The sequence below is a fragment of the Macrosteles quadrilineatus genome, unplaced genomic scaffold, assembly GCF_028750875.1.
Source record: "Macrosteles quadrilineatus isolate MER2022 unplaced genomic scaffold, UCM_ALF_1.0 Scaffold_13__1_contigs__length_4303367, whole genome shotgun sequence".
Taxonomy (NCBI): domain Eukaryota; kingdom Metazoa; phylum Arthropoda; class Insecta; order Hemiptera; family Cicadellidae; genus Macrosteles; species Macrosteles quadrilineatus.
In genome coordinates this window covers 2,208,914-2,226,989 of record NW_026542606.1, presented here as the reverse complement: position 1 = coordinate 2,226,989, position 18,076 = coordinate 2,208,914, and the positions used below count along the sequence as shown (strand labels likewise).

Below are 18,076 nucleotides of genomic sequence, written 5' to 3'. Positions count from 1 at the left end.
AGGTTATCAGTTAACCACAGTAAGAAAACTGTCGTGGGTTCTAAGCCTAGTGTGGAGAATTCCAATTTGATTTTGACTCAGAAGAAGGAGTGGGTGTTTCGTTTGTATCTCGATTGTCACTACAATGCAAACCCGAGGACATCAAGGAACATTTAGAACAGGTGGGCATTAATACTAGTGACGTGATTTGTGAAGAAGTTAGGACTAAATTCCCTGGCTACAAGTCCTATAAGGTAGGAGTCAACCCGGAAGACGTAGACAATATTATAAAGCCGGAACTGTGGCCTGAAGGTGTACTTGTGTGTGAGTACACATCACGTAGACCTAAACCGTTCTACAATGACAGGAAGAGTTTTTTATGGAATGCGAGACCGCAACGCAAAAAGAACTAACACCTCCTAAAGTTCATATGTAACTAGGCCTAGGCCTACCTACCTCAACATCACTGCATTGTAAGTCAAATGTCGTAGGCCTACAGCGTAAAGGAAATGTTTATTCTTAAATGTTCAAGGATTACAAGGCATGCTAAATATGTTAGTAATGGAATCTACTGAAAATGAGTATAGTATTATCTGTTTAAATGAACATTGCCTCGTTGAAGAAGAAGTGGAGTTCCTTAACCTAGGCGGCTTCAGAAGTGCAGCGTTTTTTTGTCGGAAGAATTTCATTAGGGGTGGTACTGGTATCTTTGTATCCAGCCTGATAAGTTTTAAGAATTTAAAACTGGATTGGCTCTGTGTTGAAAAGAATTTTGAATGTTCTGGTGTATTTATCAAGGCTTTTAATTTGGCTATAGTATCGGTGTACCATTCAACATCTGGGGACAGCAACATCTTTCTCACTAATTTGGAACTGTTATTAATATTCTTAGATCGTTTCAAGAGTAATATAATAATTGGTGGTGACTTCAATGCCAAATTTGATGTAAATAATAAACTACAAAGCGTGAAACAGCTTGTCTACACTCTGGAACAATTTAACTGTCATTATATTATATTAACAGAGCGCCAACTAGGTTCAACGCCTGTCTCGACAACATCTTTACCAACATCTCGGAAGAGTTATATTCTTCTAAAGTGGTCTACCTTGCTATGTCTGACCATGATGGGCTGGAGCCTACAGTGGAGTTGGTCCAATCTTCTACTCGACCAGAAATACCTACAGTTGTCAATAGAGACGTCTCTTTGAAGCGTTTACAAGAGTTTAAATCTAATTAACTACAAATTGACTGGCTGCCTCTGTTAAACTTTGGTAATTTACCTGCTGAGGACTTATTTAATGTTTTTTTCTACACTCTTCTGGATGTTTTTTACTCAAGTTGCCCGGAGAAAATCTTAAGAAAGAACAAAACTTTGAGTGGTGCAGGAAAATCTTGGTACACACCGGACTTGAGAAAAATGAAAGAAAGGACTATGGCCTATCGTACAATACTTCAAGCTTCTCCTAGCGAGGTGGCACTTAAGGCATACAATTGCAGTCGGAAGATTTACAAATCGGCAGTCAACCAGGCAAAACTAGATGCAAACGACAGATCCATCGAGTCCGCTTCCAACAAATGCCGAACAGCTTGGAACATCATCAAGAAGAGCACAACCAACAATGTTCCGGATGTCGAGGTGGGAATTTCCCCTGAGGAGTTTAACAACTTCTTCATCAGCTCAGTAGAGGAAGCCAGAACCAGTACCATCGATCAACCCGATGTGTCTTCAGAGGAACTGCTTCGTAGGTCCGGTCGTTGTGAAGCTCACCTTGAATGGAAATGTGTCCAGTGAGGAGGTTATAAGTGAAGTGCGGGCCATGAAAGCTTCAAATACCCCCGCCGCAGCAAACCTGCAGACTAAGCGAATTTCCATTTGACTGATTGGATTTACACTGAAATGTCTACTTAAAAATATAACATTTATTCCCGATTTAAATAGAATTAGTTTAACAAGTACTTAGGTTTGCTGCATTAGGGAGGGTAAAACTGTTTTTTTTTGTAAAATGTTAATAGTTAGTAAGAAATAAAAACATTTTCCAAATTTGATCAAAATATGTTCGTAAACAAGCAAACTACAACAGTTTACTCATTCTCCATAAGAATAACATGGGAATTTTAAATTTACAATTTTTTGGAATTTTCTCCGTAACCATTAGGCGCATAATAACGCTTCAATATACTAAATTATTTGTTTTTTGAAGCTCTACAAAATGGTTTGGAAATTAATTGCTAAATTTTATGTTTTTTGGGTCAAAATTGGGAAAAACCTATTTTTACCCCATAAAACCCCCCGTAAACACCCGTTCCCATGGTCCGATCATGCTGGATCGCGAACTCGTTCGAATAGACGTAGGTTTACACGTTTGTACCAAATTTCATCAAAATCGGATCATTTTTGCTCTCAAAAAGTAAAGATGTGTTCGGCCTATCGGGTTACATAATCCGGTATATTCTGAGTGCAATATTGCTTCCATTGGTGTTGTGTATCAATGCGATTTTTAGGGAGGGAGTTTTCCCAGAAGCACTGAAAATAGCACGAGTGGTTCCTATTCACAAAAAGGGTTGCAAAAGTAATGTCAAGAATTATTGACCAGTGTCATTAGTGCATATTGTAGGTAAATGAATTGAACGGATTGTAAAGCACCAGGTATGTACACACTTTGATAGATTTCTGCATGTCAGTTTGGTTTTCTGAGTGGAAGGTCAACTACGGATGCCATTGATTGCTTTGTTTCTGGGATTTTGGAAGCTTTTGAAGGAAGGAGTCTTGCTCAGGTGACTGTGTGTGATTTGAGCAAGGCTTTTGATTGTGTCCATCATGGTCTCTTGCTGTGTAAATTGGAGCACTATGGCATCCGTGGTTGTCCTCTCCAATTTTTTAAGTCTTATTTAAGTGGTCGTTCACAGCTTGTTGATGCAAAGGGTGTGCATTCCAGGTGCATTGAAGTTAAAACTGGGGTTCCCCAAGGCTCGGTCCTTGGTCCCCTATTCTTTTTGATTTCTATCAATGATTTGCCACTTAGTATTGAGGGTTCTCAAACCACAATGTTTGCAGATGATACAACGTTCCCAACTGTTCACCCTGATCTCCATAGATTAAAGTTATCTGTAGAACATACAATGAAACAAGCTGGGGATTGGTTTAGTGCCAAAAAACTCCTTCTTAATGTAGATAAGACACAACACCTAGTTTGCCATACTAAAAACAAAGATTTGGGCTCAGGTGTAATTTGTAAAGAGGTTCTTAGGCCCATAAAAGTCCTGAGTGTGTTGATTGACAGCAGCCTTTCTTGGTCAGCTCACATTGATTTAGTATGTTAAAAACTGTCAAGAGTTATTTATTTAGTGAATAGGTTAAAAACTGTTGTTTCTGAGAAATATATCCGAGCAGCCTATTTTGCATTTTTTGAGGCAGTGTTAAGCTATGGTCTGATTCTCTGGGGTAACGGTAATAATATAAGTGATGTTTTGTTATAAGTGATGTTTTGTTACTTCAGAAAAAGGCACTTAGAATAGTAACCAAATCAGCTCTCAAAGCCCATTGTAGACCTTCGTTTATAAAAACTAGGATATTGACTGTCATTAACATGTACCTATGTGTGTTTACTTGATGTTAAATTAAAATTAGGAGACTTGGCTGTTAGAAAAGATTTCCATTCTCATTACACTAGATCTAACTCTCTACTTGAAATTCCGTCCCATAGACTAAGTAAATGTGCCAGTAACCATTCAATCATGAGCTTAACACGTTGGGTGCTGATGATGGGAATTCCCGCCATTGCTTAACATTGAAATAAATGCAATTTTCATGTTCAAACATGTCAACGGCACTTTAAGTGTTAAAGTTATTCAATGTATTGCACTCTGAGTCAAGAGTGCATGGTGAAGGTCAAGAGAAAATGGTGTAACCGTTGAGAGGAAATAAATAAATAAATAAAAGAGCGTTGCCTTAGTTGGTTTTTAAAGATAGGCTATACAACTGGCTTGTTGAACATCCTTTTTTAGCGAATTTCCCATATAGGGAATAAGCTATTACCGTAGGTCTCATGGTAAGACCTAGACCCGGGACCGATTGACTTTTTCGTTTTGAGGTCCTCAGAGGCCAAAAACACCATCCTTTCAAATTCATATACATATATTTATATCTATATATATATATTTATATATGTGTCCGTTAGCGCGTTAACTTGAGCAAAAATGATCCGATTTTGATGATATTTGGTGCAAACGTGTAAACCTACGTTTATTCAAACAAGTTCGCGAACCAGCATAATCGGACCATGGAAATTGGGGCTTATGGGGGGTTTTATGTGGTAAAAATGGGGTTTTCCCATTTTTTACCCTAAAAACAAAAAATTTTGTAATTTCTTTCTCACACATTTTGTAGAGCTTAAAAAAAAGAAATAATTTAGTATATTGAAGCGCTGTTGTATGCCCAACGGTCACGGAGAAAATTAAAAAAAAGTTTAATTTAAAATTCCCATGTTATTCTTATGGAGAAAATGAAAACTGTTGTAATTTACTTGTTTATGGATATAATGTTGATAAAATTTGGCAAATTTATTTATTTCATCTTATACTATTGACATAATGGTCAAAAAACACTTTTTACCTTCCCCATAGCAGCAAACCTAAGCACTCGGAAAATCTAATGTTATTTAAATTGGAAATATATACCTATGTCTTATTTATGGAAATATTTTAGTAAAAATGTAACCAGACAAGTTGAAATTCGCTTAGTCTGCAGGTTTGCTGCGGCAGGGGTATTATGTGATTAAAGAGTTTTTTTATGTAAAAGTTGTTAAGTTTTGATGTTTAACCCTTCCCGGACGGGCGAAATCGTGACATAGGACGGGCAAAAATCATAGGAAAAAATAAAAATTAATTTTCCTTTTTTGTGTTTTATTATACGAATATACATAAAATAAACACAATGGAACACTTCATACTGTCCAAATAATTTTTTACTCGTTTTTATTTGAAAAAAAATTATGCGGATATATCCGCTCCCCGTCCGCAGATGAGTAGAAAAGCTGCGGATATATCCGCCACCCCTCTTTGAAGATATGACTATGACAACGTTAGGTAATAAATAAAGAACAATATGTTGTTGCGTTGTTTATTATATAAAACTGTTTCAAGAAAATAACACTTCAAGAAAAAGTTGAACTACAATTTCAGTTTTCCAAAAGTTACAAAATCATTTTACGGGGTTTACAAGGTGCCTGTAAATAGTCCATTCTTATAAAACAAGAATAAATAACAATAATTTCAGTTTTCAAAAGGTTACAAAATCATTTTACGGAGTTTACAAGGTGCCTGTAAATAGTCCATTCTTCTAAAAATAGTCTTTTTGGGTGTGGTACACCTCAAAACATGTGTCTGGATGTAAGTACGGTTTTTCGTCACATGTTTTACAAAAGTACACAGTTTCCTTACGTACTTTTTTCTTTGCACAAACATGACATCTGAAGGACCCCTTCGGTGATTTGCCCATAACATGGAGTTTTCCGTTCAGCCGTTGAATATCATTTTTCGGTCGTCCTGGTCGTCTTCTTGCATAATTGCAGGTCTCCTGAACGTAGTCTCTTACTAAATCTTCCACAAGGCTAAGTCTAAACTGTTTGTGAGACATTGCTACTCTGTTGTTGTCTTCTTGCAAGGATTTATATGAAATGTAAGAGTTTATAGTAGACACTTCAAGGAGCCAAAAGAAAAGTTTGCGATACCATTTTTTTGTACGCCTCATAAACTGATAACTAGATATCACGTGGTCAGCACGATCAACTCCACCCATGTGTTTAGTGTAATCTAAGACAACATCAGGCTTTAGAACAGGAGGTTTATTTGGCCACTTGCTGGGCTTCTCTGTCATCTCATTCCGGCTTATTTTGTGTTTGGTTGTAAGCATAGTTACCACTCTTTTGTCCTTCCAATAAATAACACCCAAGTCTTTGTTTCTTCGTGCTTCTACATCACCACAATTGAGCGGTTTGCTTAGTGTTGGCATTTCCTTTCTATTATTCATAACCGTTCCCGTAACAAACATATTTTTCTTCAGCAACTCTTTAGCCAGTTCAGGGCTATTGTAGTAACGGTCGACGTATACATGGTGACCAGATGGAGGGTCCAGGGGATCTTTTACTAAAGAATCGCAGAGTTGTAGAACAGTATTTGTTGTTTTCAAAAGCTCATCCTCGTTACCATCACTTTTACCGTAATATGGGCTAAAACTGTAAATATACCCATTCAGAGCATCAGAAAGAACAAACACTTTTAGCCCAAATTTTACAGGCTTGTCGGGGTTGTAAACTCTGAATGAAATCTTGCCCTTGAATGAAATAGTGCTCTCATCCACTGACACATACGAGCTTGGCGTATAGAATAGTTTACATTGCTCTTGAATTGTGTTTACAATATTTCTTATTTTGAGGTCACGTGCGCTTCCCTGTTCATGACTAAAGTGTAATCTCCAAAACAGCATCAAAAACCTATCTCGAGTAAAAATATCGGAAAAAAAGGGCATCTTGTTTACCCAGGACAATGAAAAGTAGTCCTTTATATCAGGCAACGGGTGAAGTCCCATATTCAGTACAACCCCGAGAAGAGCTCGGATCTCTGTGGTTGTTGTATCAGCCCAAACCTTTTGTTTCCTTTGGTTTTGAATAGGCAAACTTTGAGCATATAGGTTGGTTTCATCACAAATCAATTGTATTAGATTACTATGAAAGTAAAGTGAAAAGAAATCAATTGGTTTTGAAGTGAGATCAAATTCTGTAGGCAGATTACGACCGTAATTGCAGTTATAAATAGGAATAGTACTTACAGGTCCACTGTCACTGTCGGTCACAAAAGCATACTCCTTATCCCACTTCATACGAAGGAGTTTAGCTTTAGTTAGATTTGGTTGTTGTGCCTCTGTAGACCTCTTTTTAGATGGCTTTTTAGAGTTCTTTGCAAATGACTTTTTGGACGCCATTGTAGATTCATTGGTTGAACTATGAAGGCTTTCTTTTTCCGAGTCAATAAAACTTGAGGCATTCCCAATATCGTCCTCACTAACTTGTTCATCACTAATACTTTCCACTTGAACCACATTACATTCATCTTGAGGAACATCAGCGTCTTTGTCATTTTCGGATACAAAACCATTTACTATATCAATATCAGTTCCATCGATATTTGCATTATTTACATCACAACTACGCACAGATATGTTGTCATCTTCGTCCACTTCCATTCCATCAACAGCAACATCACCCTCCGAAAAACTCTTGTTCAATAACTCAATAATATCACCAGAAAAACTAGTACTATTTACGTTATAAGCCATCGTGCATCACTATCTCATTCTGCTAGACAGACAACTGTAACGTTTGGCGCCAACACACAGACAACGTGGTGTTGAGCGCGAAACGTCGTGGGGGGTGTAGGAGAGGTGGTTGGTGTGAGGGAGAAAGGGGCGGCGCGGGAGAGAGGGGCAGCGCGGGAGAGAGGGGCAGCGCCTGAGAGAGGGGGAGTGCGAGAGAGAGCGCAGCCATGGATAGAGCAGGAAAGTGGCGCCTTGGTACCGCAAAACATCTGGTTACTGTTTAAGTACCTGCCAGTCTGTCTGAAAAGAAGGCAGATATAACCGCTTCCCGTCCGGAACATAAAAAACCATAGGCTGATATATCCGTCACCCGTCCTTAATCGCTAATGACTTATGCGGATATATCCGTCACCCGTCCGGGAAGGGTTAATAGTTTATCTAGTATATTCTCCACCCAGCCTACAGCCTTCTTTTTACTTTTAAACTTTTAAATTTTTACCTGTTATTGTCTGTGATATTAGTTTATTAATCTAGTCTGACTGGGTTACTGTGTAACCCTATTTTACCATAATATGTGACTATGTCTATTGCAAGATTGTTTTGCTGAAGGACAATAAAGGATTTCTGATTTCTGGTTTAGTAGATGTAGGCCTAGTTGTGTAGGTATCGCCAACAGCAGGTGGTGCACAGGCAGTGGTGTGGCGCAGTCCCATCAGTCTGGGAGAATGCTCGTCGTGGTGCAGTTTGTTAGCATTCTAATGGTGGCAGGCTTCAGATGGAGTCACTGACCCCGTGGCAAGGGCGGTCCTAGACATATATTTTGGGGGCGATCACCAGGGGGTATGGAATACCCCCCAGCAAAGGAGGGGGGTCTGGGGGTTCCCTCCCGGAAAAAATTTGGAAATAACATGCTAAAATGAGTGGTTTTTAAGCTATTTTGAGGACCTAGTTTAATGTGTTCAAGCTTCCCAGTTTATTTAAAGGTCAAAGAAATGTCTAAAAATAAACTTGTATAATGTCATGTTTTTGCATTATTGAGACTTGTGGTTTTAATATCAAAGGAATACCGCAACATTACAACAAATTCAAGCATTATTGATTTGCGAAAACACCCTTTCAACTGGTGCCGATGTGCATGCTAAACAGAAAATATCCAAAATCAGACCAAGATTTCGAAAAAGAGAACTTATTTTATCTAAGAAGTGTTTAAGAACTTGCACCAAACACGACTGCATTATACCTGCCCAGTAAGCAACAGTTAACCTACACAAAGTACACTACCCAACTAACGTTGCGTCGGCGTCCCGTCACTGCTACCGCCTGAAGAATTGGTTCTCAGTGTTCTTATTTTTTTCTATGCTAGTGCCAGTGGCATTTGTGCAACGTTTTTGTAATTGTGCCAGGAATTAAATCCGTCCCTTCCGCATCTAAGTCTGAGACAATACCATTTTGTTGTTGTTTTGTGGCTAGCAACATGCCAATTGGGTTGTGTTATTCTTAAATATGATATCAGGTGCTCTAAATATGAATACTATTTAATATTGAAAGTTTTGAAATTTGCTACGGTAATCATTGAATTACATTACTGTAATTACAAATTCCTAACGCTGAACTCAGATAAATTAATATTCAACTACCTTTCAAACTTTGACTATTGATACAACTTATTTTCTTTATCCAATACCCAATTCAAGTTTTCAATCATCTGGGTTAAAATGAATTATAACATTAAATGCCGAAAAATTAAATAAGAAGAATGCAGCCGAACGTCGAACGTCAGCATCGGACACTGCAGTTGCCATATATGGCTGAAAGCGTCCGTTGTCTGCCGATCTTCCCTACTTTTCATAACGTACAAAAACATAATCAGACTTGAACGATCCCAAGTTTTAGGTTAGACTTTGTAATTAGTCCTTTTGTTCGCTACAAGTGTAAAGACTACAACGAATTTCAATTTGGTAAAACGATTTGCAATAAAAATTATTAATGTTTCCCTGGTATAATAGTTTATGTATATAAAAAATATTTTGGGGGGGTCATGACCCCCCTGACCCCCCCCCCCCCCCCCCGGGACCGCCCTTGCGCCCCGTGGATGAAAAACTCTAGCTAGAAAAGTGCTCCATGCTGAGCGATGTGAAAACGGCCTCTGAAGAACATTCGGCAGAACCCAAAAATCTGAGAAACGGGAGACACAGCCAGTGAGTACCAACCACGCAACAAATTAAACTGTGCCGTTGAGCGTTGAGCACGTACACACAGCACACAGCGATGGTTTGGCTCACTGCAAGCCTATATTTGCTGGGCTAGGCATACTTACAGTGTTTAGTCACTATATCCTCGCCTGCATAAAATACAAGGTATTAGACAATATCGAGGAGTTTCCTACCAGAGCAGCAACACATCAACATCTTACTAGGCATCGTACCCGACCAGATGTCCCTAGAGTTAGGCTGTCAAGGACTCAGAAGGCCTTCAGTAATGGAGCAATAAATATATACAACAAATTGCCAAACTCCATCCTGCACCTTGAAAAAAGAAAACTCCTTAAGATGGTTACAGCGTATCTCAAAGACAAAGCCTACTATTCGCTGAAGGAGTACTTTGAAGACCCTCTATTAGGCCTAGGCTGAAGTATGTCTGTCCACAGCCTCAATTTTAATTATATGTTAATTGTATGTTGTATATGTGTAAATAAGTGATTTTATGTTTTTAATGACACCATCAATCCCCCATGGGGTAAAAGACGCCATAAATCCCCCATGGGGTAAAAGATGAAGAATCGGTAATCTAAACTTATAAAAGACAAAGCCCTCACTGACTCACTCACTTAATCTCATCACTAATTCTCCCACTTCCCATTTACCTAGGAGGCTGAAATTGGGTACACCGATTCTTTGGGCATTAAATAGGAAAACTAAGTAGTTTTTATTCTGATTGGGTTTTCGGGCTCCGCCCCAGTGGCTCTGGAGTTTCCCATGTTAACCTTATGAGTACTCATATTTATATGGAATTAAAGAATCTTAACAGCTGGTTCAACTAAACAAGTTAATTGTGTGATGTTCAATAGCATTAAAGAGTTAATAGGATTACCAACAGGGTGCAGCACTATTATTTTTTTACATTTATGACAACAGCTTGCAACCAAAAGGTGAGTAAGCGCAGCAAACAAACTTCAATCAGGACGTGATTTTAGGTTTACCAACAGGGTGCACCACTATTATTTTTTTATATTTATGACAACAGCTTGCAACCAAAAGGTGAGTGAGCGTAGCGAACGAACTTTAACCTGGAGGCGAGTTAACGTAGCGAACGAGCTAACCTGAAGGCAAGTGAGCGCAGCGAACGAGCTCCAACCTAAAGGTGAGTGAGCGTAGCGAACTTCAACCAGGATGTGATTGAGCCATGCGAACGAGCTCACTTATGAAGTTAAACGGGGCAAAGACCGCGGGTGTAGCTAGTAAGGTAATAAGTTATCAGTTTAAATCAGTTTTAAAATAAACTGTTAAAAATAAAAACCGAAGACAAGAAAAAATAATACTTATTCCCATTAGAATGAACTAAAGTTTAATGTAGAGCATTAAATAGAAATTAACAAATTTAAATGTAATAAATTGTTTTTAGTTATGATTATTAATGGTTGACAAAAATGTGATAAAAATACTATTCTTGCATTGACTGAAAGCAGTGAAATGGATGTAAGTTAAAAGATTGTCTAGTTTATTAATTTTCCCTAAAAAATTAAGGACCATGCATAAAGATTTTTGGTTGTTTTATAACTGAACTGCCTAAATCAACAACTCTTAATATTGATCAATATCAGTCGTAAAAATTATGAGAGTAGTTGTAACTAAGGCATATTCATTCTTGAAAGTTGTCGGACCTTAAAGATAAGATAAATTATGTCATTGCTGATGGGTATTCTGCAACAAATTGCCAATTTTGTTTGCCTTTTGAATGTAGTTGTTTTTTCCCTAAGTTATTTACCAATTATTACAGATTGGCAGATCTGCTGTTCACATGGGCTAGATATGCTGCAAAAAAAGATGAAAGGTCAGAGTCTGTCTATACTCCAAGGTCTGAAATGAAAAAGAAAACCGAAGCAAAGCAAGAAAATAATGACTCTAATAATATACAAACTAGTTAAAATAGCAAAATATTCAATTGAATTGTATCGTGCCAGATAGTATCATTTTGTAGCCAATGCTAAACCGTGGAGGGTCTGTTGTTTCACATATGCAACTATATAGTTTATAAGACTGTTGACTACCACAAAGATTATTTATTAATAATTTACATGTTGTATATATTTGTATGTATTGTTAAGTTTTTTTTACCGAGTGATCGGTACAAATAGACTGCCAGTTGTGAAATAAAACTGAATTTTTTCTAGTCAGAACCCAATGTTTTTTTTTTTTACTAACACCAAAATCCTTTAGATAAATTTTGAAATTGTGTATTTTTATCAAATTCAATGCACAAATTATTGGAAAAACAATAAATGTTATTTTTTAAATGTGCATTACAACATTGCTTCAACTAAATTGATCAATGTTTTATCTTGTTTGTTTGACATACTATGTGGGATACTATCATTTGTCTATAGGATTCCAGAACACCAATGTACAGAAAACATACAATGCTGTATAGGCTGGGTCAATATAGTAAACAATAAACAATTAATAAAACGTTTTACAAGTCAAAATATTCTTTTATGTCCTAAAAACAGTGTTTCAATAACAAATTATTAATGACTATTTAAAATTTATCTAATGGTAACACTTGAATAATATAGTTTGGTAAATAGCAGGGTGTTCACATTCTGGAAAGTTAGGGATAGTCATGGAAAAAAATTCTGGTCATTGAAAATCATGGAAATAGGCAAAAAGTCATGAAAATCCCCAATGATGGATTTGAGGGGACTTTTCAAAGCTCTACTCGGCACGCCGTAACCCCAACTATTGTGTAGTATTTCTTCAGTATTTTTCACAAATGTAAGACAATTCTATTGTCTTAAATTGTGCTTGGATTATTTTAAATAATTAATCTTTTTCTTTTTTGTTGTAGGATGTTGGTTGATTAGTCATACAAAACTTTCCCTTCTAATAAACTCATTTATGATTAAGTTTGTATTTAGTTCAATACAATCTGTCCATACTTGATCTTATAATTTAATATTTGAGGATATTGTTGCAACAGTATTGTATATTAAAATGTTAACACTTTATTATTACAACTCAAATTGCAATACAAATACAGTGCTGTTATAATGCTTTGAGTTGTCTTAAGTTAAGTCTTTTCTAAGTTGAGCTAAATTTTGGGTACTTTGGTATTTTTTTTTTTTTTTTTTTAACATCGTCACATTACATCAATTCTCTTGACAGGTGATTTGTCATTAAGTCTAATAAAATTATACATTGAAAAATCTACATTATAAAATACAAAACAAATAAAGCAATCAATACAAACCTATGGGAGAAGTAATACCTTTCAAATTGTAATCACATCTCCAAGATATTCTTCTAGTGAGTAAAATGCCCTCTCCAAAAGGAAACTTTTTAAAGATGATTTAATTTAGAAACTGAGGCAATGTTTTTTATCTCAGCAGGTAGTTTATTGTAAAACTTTTGACCCTATATACTGGAGGAGATAAATGAAATATTTTAAGCCTATGTTGAATTGGTTTTATAATATTTTTGAATCTTGTGTTATGTGTATGAGATGGTTGACAGTCCATGAATGTATCGAAATCACTTTTAACCATTAATGCCAATTTGTATATATAAGAGCTAAAAAAGGTCAAAATTTTAAACTGAATAAATAAATCTTTACAATGTGTTCTATTGGGAACTCTGGCCATTATTCTTACTGCTCTTTTTTGAAGGACAAATATTTTTTTGGCCTGACTTGATGAGCCCCATACAGTAATTCCATAATTCATAATCGATGAAAAATATGCATGATATACTGCTATTTGTGTTTTTAAATTAGTAGTATCCCTGATTATTGTAAGAACAAATGTTGCTGAACGTAGTCTTTTTGATAGGTTTTTAATGTGATTTTGCCAATTTAATTGTGAATCAATATCAATTCCCAGATAATTTATTGATTTTTGTGAGTGAATTGAATTAAAGTTTGTATTTAAACAGATTTCTTGGTTAATATTGGATGCAGAAAACTGAATTAGTTGGGTTTTTTCTACATTCATGGACAGACCATTTACTGCAAACCAGTCCCCGAGAAGTTGAAATTCCTGAGTTATTGAGGCTTGTATGATATCATTGTTCTGTCCTGTACAAATTAGAGCTGTATCATCTGCATATTGAAAGGTAGACATCTTAGTAGCTTTACATAGATCATTAACATATATAATAAATAAACAAGGGCCAAGAATGGAGCCTTGAGGAACTCCACAGGGGTTTATGTTCCACTCTGATTTATAATTTCTCTGCATTTTTTGTACAATAAGTCTTTGTTTTCGGTTTTTTAAATAGGATCCAAACCACTTTAATTCAGTGTTTTTTATTCCATGCTTACTTAGTTTTTCTAAAAGTATATCATGATCCACACAGCCAAAAGCCTTGGATAAGTCACACAGCACACCCACAGTCTTCTGCGAACCATCCAAGGCTTTCGCAATGCAGTCAATTATTTTTGTTATGGATTTTTCAGTATTAAGCCCTGGGCGGAAACCAAACTGTGACGGATTTATTAGATTATTACTTTCCAAAAATTCTGTTAGCTGAATCTTAACAATTTTTTCAAAAATCTTTGAAAAACATGGCAAAATTGCTATAGGACGGTAGTTAGAAGGATCGTTGACATCACCCTTTTTGAATAGCGGTTTAATCTCAGCAAACTTAAGCTTATCAGGAAAAACACCCTCGTCAAGGGACTGATTTACTATTTGGCATAATGGATGTTCGATAAATTTAAAGACTCTTTTAACGACAAAAAGAGGAATATCGTCCCAACCTGAGGACTTAGTGTTACTGAGAGATGCAAAAACTTTTCTTAATTCGTTAATTGAAACCTTTCTAAATTTAAATGTGAATTTGGAAGGTGGATGATTTTTAGTTAGTAGCTGAATGGCTTTAGATTTATCTGTTGACTGGTTAGCATACTGAGAAATATTAATAAAAAAATTATTGAAGTTATTTGCTACCGCTACTGCAGAATTTTGTGTATTCCATTCATGTTGGAATTTAATTTCTACTGGGGTATCAGATATTTGCTTATTAAGTCCTGTTTCATTTTTCACTACTACCCAAGATGCTTTACTTTTATTTTTAGACTTATTAATAAAGTCATCATTAGCTTTAAGTTTTGCTAGTGCAACTACTTTTTTGAAAACCTTTCTGTAGTTTTTGTAATAAGTTAAAAACTGAGGGTTTCGATTCCATTTTGATTCTTGGTGCAACTTACTTTTATTATCTGCAGAAATCTTTATTCCTGTTGTTACCCAGTTATTTTTCTTCCGTTTATTCTTTGGACAGTCAATTTTTTTAGGGAATGCCTCATTGAATAAATTTAGAAAAAGTGTAAGAAATGTATTATAATTGGTATCGACGTTAAAGTTTTCAAAAAGGTTCCAATTCATGTTGTGTAGTGTGTTTTCAAAGGTTTGAAAATTTGTCTCTGTAAACTTCCGAATAAACTTTTGATTCACGCCCTCAAGTCTTAAAGAGGACATTTTCTCAAATGACAAAAGTAAAACTTTGTGGTCTGATGCACCAATGTCTGTGACTAAACTGCTTGTATTTTTTGTCTGTAAGTTAGAAATAATATTGTCAATACACGTACTTGAGATACTGTTTACCCTAGTTGGTACAAAAACATTAGGTTTAAATCCAAAACAATCACAAATTTCCAGTAAATTATCAGTACTTACTTTATCAGTTAATAAGTCTATATTTGTATCTGCCATTATAAAAACATTTTTTGACATTGCTTCCAATGCAATTTTGTCTAATAACATTTCAAACTTTTCTAAAAATATGTTATCTATGTCATTGCCTGGAATCCTGTATACTGATATAAAGATTGAATTCCAGTCCTTAACTTCAATGAATGATCCTTCAAAACAATATTGTTCATTTAAAAATTTTAAGTCATTTCTAATTTTAATCATCAAACATGAACCTCCCCTGCATTGATCTATTCTGGCGTAACAGTCAGCAATTATAAAACCATCTAGTTTATTTAATACATTTATATTTTTTGCATCTAGCCAATGCTCATTGATAGAGATAACATTAATTTTGCAATTCTTATTTTCCATGAACAGACTAAGTTCCACATGGTTATTTAAAAAACCCTGAATATTAAAATGTAATAAAAACATATCTTTACTCAATTTATTCTCAGACACTAACTTTACCTGTGCATCAGTTATATTATCTATTTCTCTAAAAAAAGACCTTTATTACTATTTCTAAGATTACTATTTACAAATTCTCCCTCTACAATACTAGTACTATGTACAGCAAGACAATCTTCTTCGTTAACCTTGGACACTTTCACTGTGCTCTGCTTTTTTTCACTAGAAACTATCACAGGAGATATTGTTGTTGGACAGTCTTTGAGGGCCGCTGCATAGTTCACCAGGTGATGTCCTCTCACTTTAGGAGTTGAATGTACAGTGATTGTAGAGCCAGGAGTTGAATGTACAGTGATTGTAGAGCCAGGAGTTGAATGTACAGTGATTGTAGAGCCAGGGTCAAATTGGCTAACAGACAAGATCTCTGAGTTTGTTGAAGACAACACTGATGAAGGAATACGACTTGGAGATAAGTTGTTTTTGCTGGTTTCAGGTAAGGCATCTGAATTTTTGTGTTTTTCCAATGGAGTCTGTGTAGGTGCTTGTAGACTTTCACATGTAAGTTTTCGTAGGTAATTTGTAAAGTCTTTATGGGTCATGCCATTTCGCAGTTGCCGGAAGGACTTCTGGTAATACGAAACAACTGTAATGTTTGCATGCGTTTCTTTTTTTAATTTAATCAGGTTAGATACAAACTGGCTTGGACTCACCCTGTCTCTAACACACCCAATTGGAGAGCATATCAGATGTTTTAGTTTTTTTTCTTAAAATCTTCAGTTAGATGTTCAAACGCAGTCTTGTAATCATCAAGGGTTGGTTTACCAAAAAATCTGTCTTTTGTGACAAGACTGTATACACAGGCTCCAGCTTGACTATTTTGCAGTGTAAGATGATCGGTAATGCAATGAGCTGCTGTTGGTTTCTCAAAGTGCTTTGCGAACACTACAGCCACACCCGCTGACATACGCCGGTCGTCGTCAAAATCTCCAGAAATGCTATGAGCAAAAGCTACTGATCTGTCATTGTGGTACTTTTCAATCATTAAAGACATAGGCATTTCAGTGACACTTATTCCTTCATGATTTTCTGGGAATGTTTGTATGATCTCAGGACAGGATGGAACTACCTTTGTTGTTTCAAATATTTGTTTAAGTTTGTATGTAATAAGTTTAGCCACTATGTACTTTCCTCTGTTATTTATGTGTAGGCCATGATATGAGAAATGGGTTCTCTTCAACACATCCAGATCAACAAGATGTAAAGATTCCAGTCTATTAGCTAATTCCCTCAAGTAATTATTTACAAGACATATTTCGTCATGAACTGCATGCTTCTTGTGGACATCAAATCTTTGTGGTACGGTTGTAACCAATACTGGCTGTTTTTGGCTTAAAGTCTTTAATTTGGCTTCTAGGGATGAGTAGATAGGAGTCATATAGTTTTTCAATGAATCATTAGATCCTCCAATAAGAATAACTGCATCATATTTGTATTTTGAAAGCAATGCAGTGTCTGTTACTTGATTGAATGAGGCGTTAGGCATTACTGTACCCGTTGCATTTATTTTATCATTCATTTGACTTAGCTTCCATCATAGATTTCTGCCCTGGCTGTATTATACCGAGGCCACATATTTTACAGCGCTGCGGCGGTTATGTTAGGTTGGTATATCATAAACATGTTTGTAGGACTTTCCTCGTTTCAATGATCAACTACTCGTGGAGTAGTGTCCCTTAACATAGGGAGTCCATCTAGTGACAAAGTTATCTGTCCGTTAACAGCTCATATTCTACCAAAACTCACTGCTAAGTTACTCACTATGACACCTGGTGAATCCAATTGGCCTCAAGAAGCTCCAACTAGCTTAGCTGATCATGATTTCATGATTCCTGGGTCTGTAGATTTGATACTTGGAGCTGATGTTTATGGAAGTATCATTCTTCCTGGACTTATCAAGGGCCTCTCACTCCTATTGCTCAATTAACCATCTTTGGTTGGGTGTTATCTAGGCCAAGTGGATTTATCATCAATGACAATAAATCACCAATGTATCCTTGCCTACTGGAGAACAAAGTAGATGATTTACTTCAGAAGTTTTGGGAACAGGAAGATTTTGCCAAAGATCCAGTTCAGGTTAGATCTCCTGAAAATCAAAATTGTGCAGAACACTTTCAATCGACACACTCTATGATTGAAAGAGGAAGATATGTTGTTAAAACTCCCACTAAAAGAGTCTGCCAAAAATCCCGGACAACCTCATTTGTTTGGTAACACTGAAGACAGCTACTGAAGTGAAAGGTAAAACTCACACCACAGTTAAACATAGATACTTTATTAGCCAAGATCCCAAAAGTAAGTCTTCAAGCTCAAAACAACAATACAATAAAAACAAACATCAAATATGCAACATATGATAACTATAAAAATACCAAACAGCACATCTTCTCTTTTCTCTTTTTTTTTTAGT

The 18,076-nt window shown here is 36.1% G+C and overlaps 1 protein-coding gene across 1 annotated transcript in view; it reads left to right on the top strand.

Annotated features, from left to right (window-relative positions):
- The window catches only part of LOC129004930 (corrinoid adenosyltransferase MMAB-like), a 105,961-nt gene extending 94,272 nt beyond the window's left edge, over positions 1–11,689 (top strand). Inside the window, exon 5 of the mRNA XM_054433643.1 lies at positions 11,289–11,689. Within this exon, the coding sequence (XP_054289618.1) occupies positions 11,289–11,436 (148 nt within the window). The 3' untranslated portion in view covers positions 11,437–11,689. The remainder of the gene's footprint in view (positions 1–11,288) is intronic.
- The last annotated feature ends 6,387 nt before the right edge of the window (positions 11,690–18,076 follow it).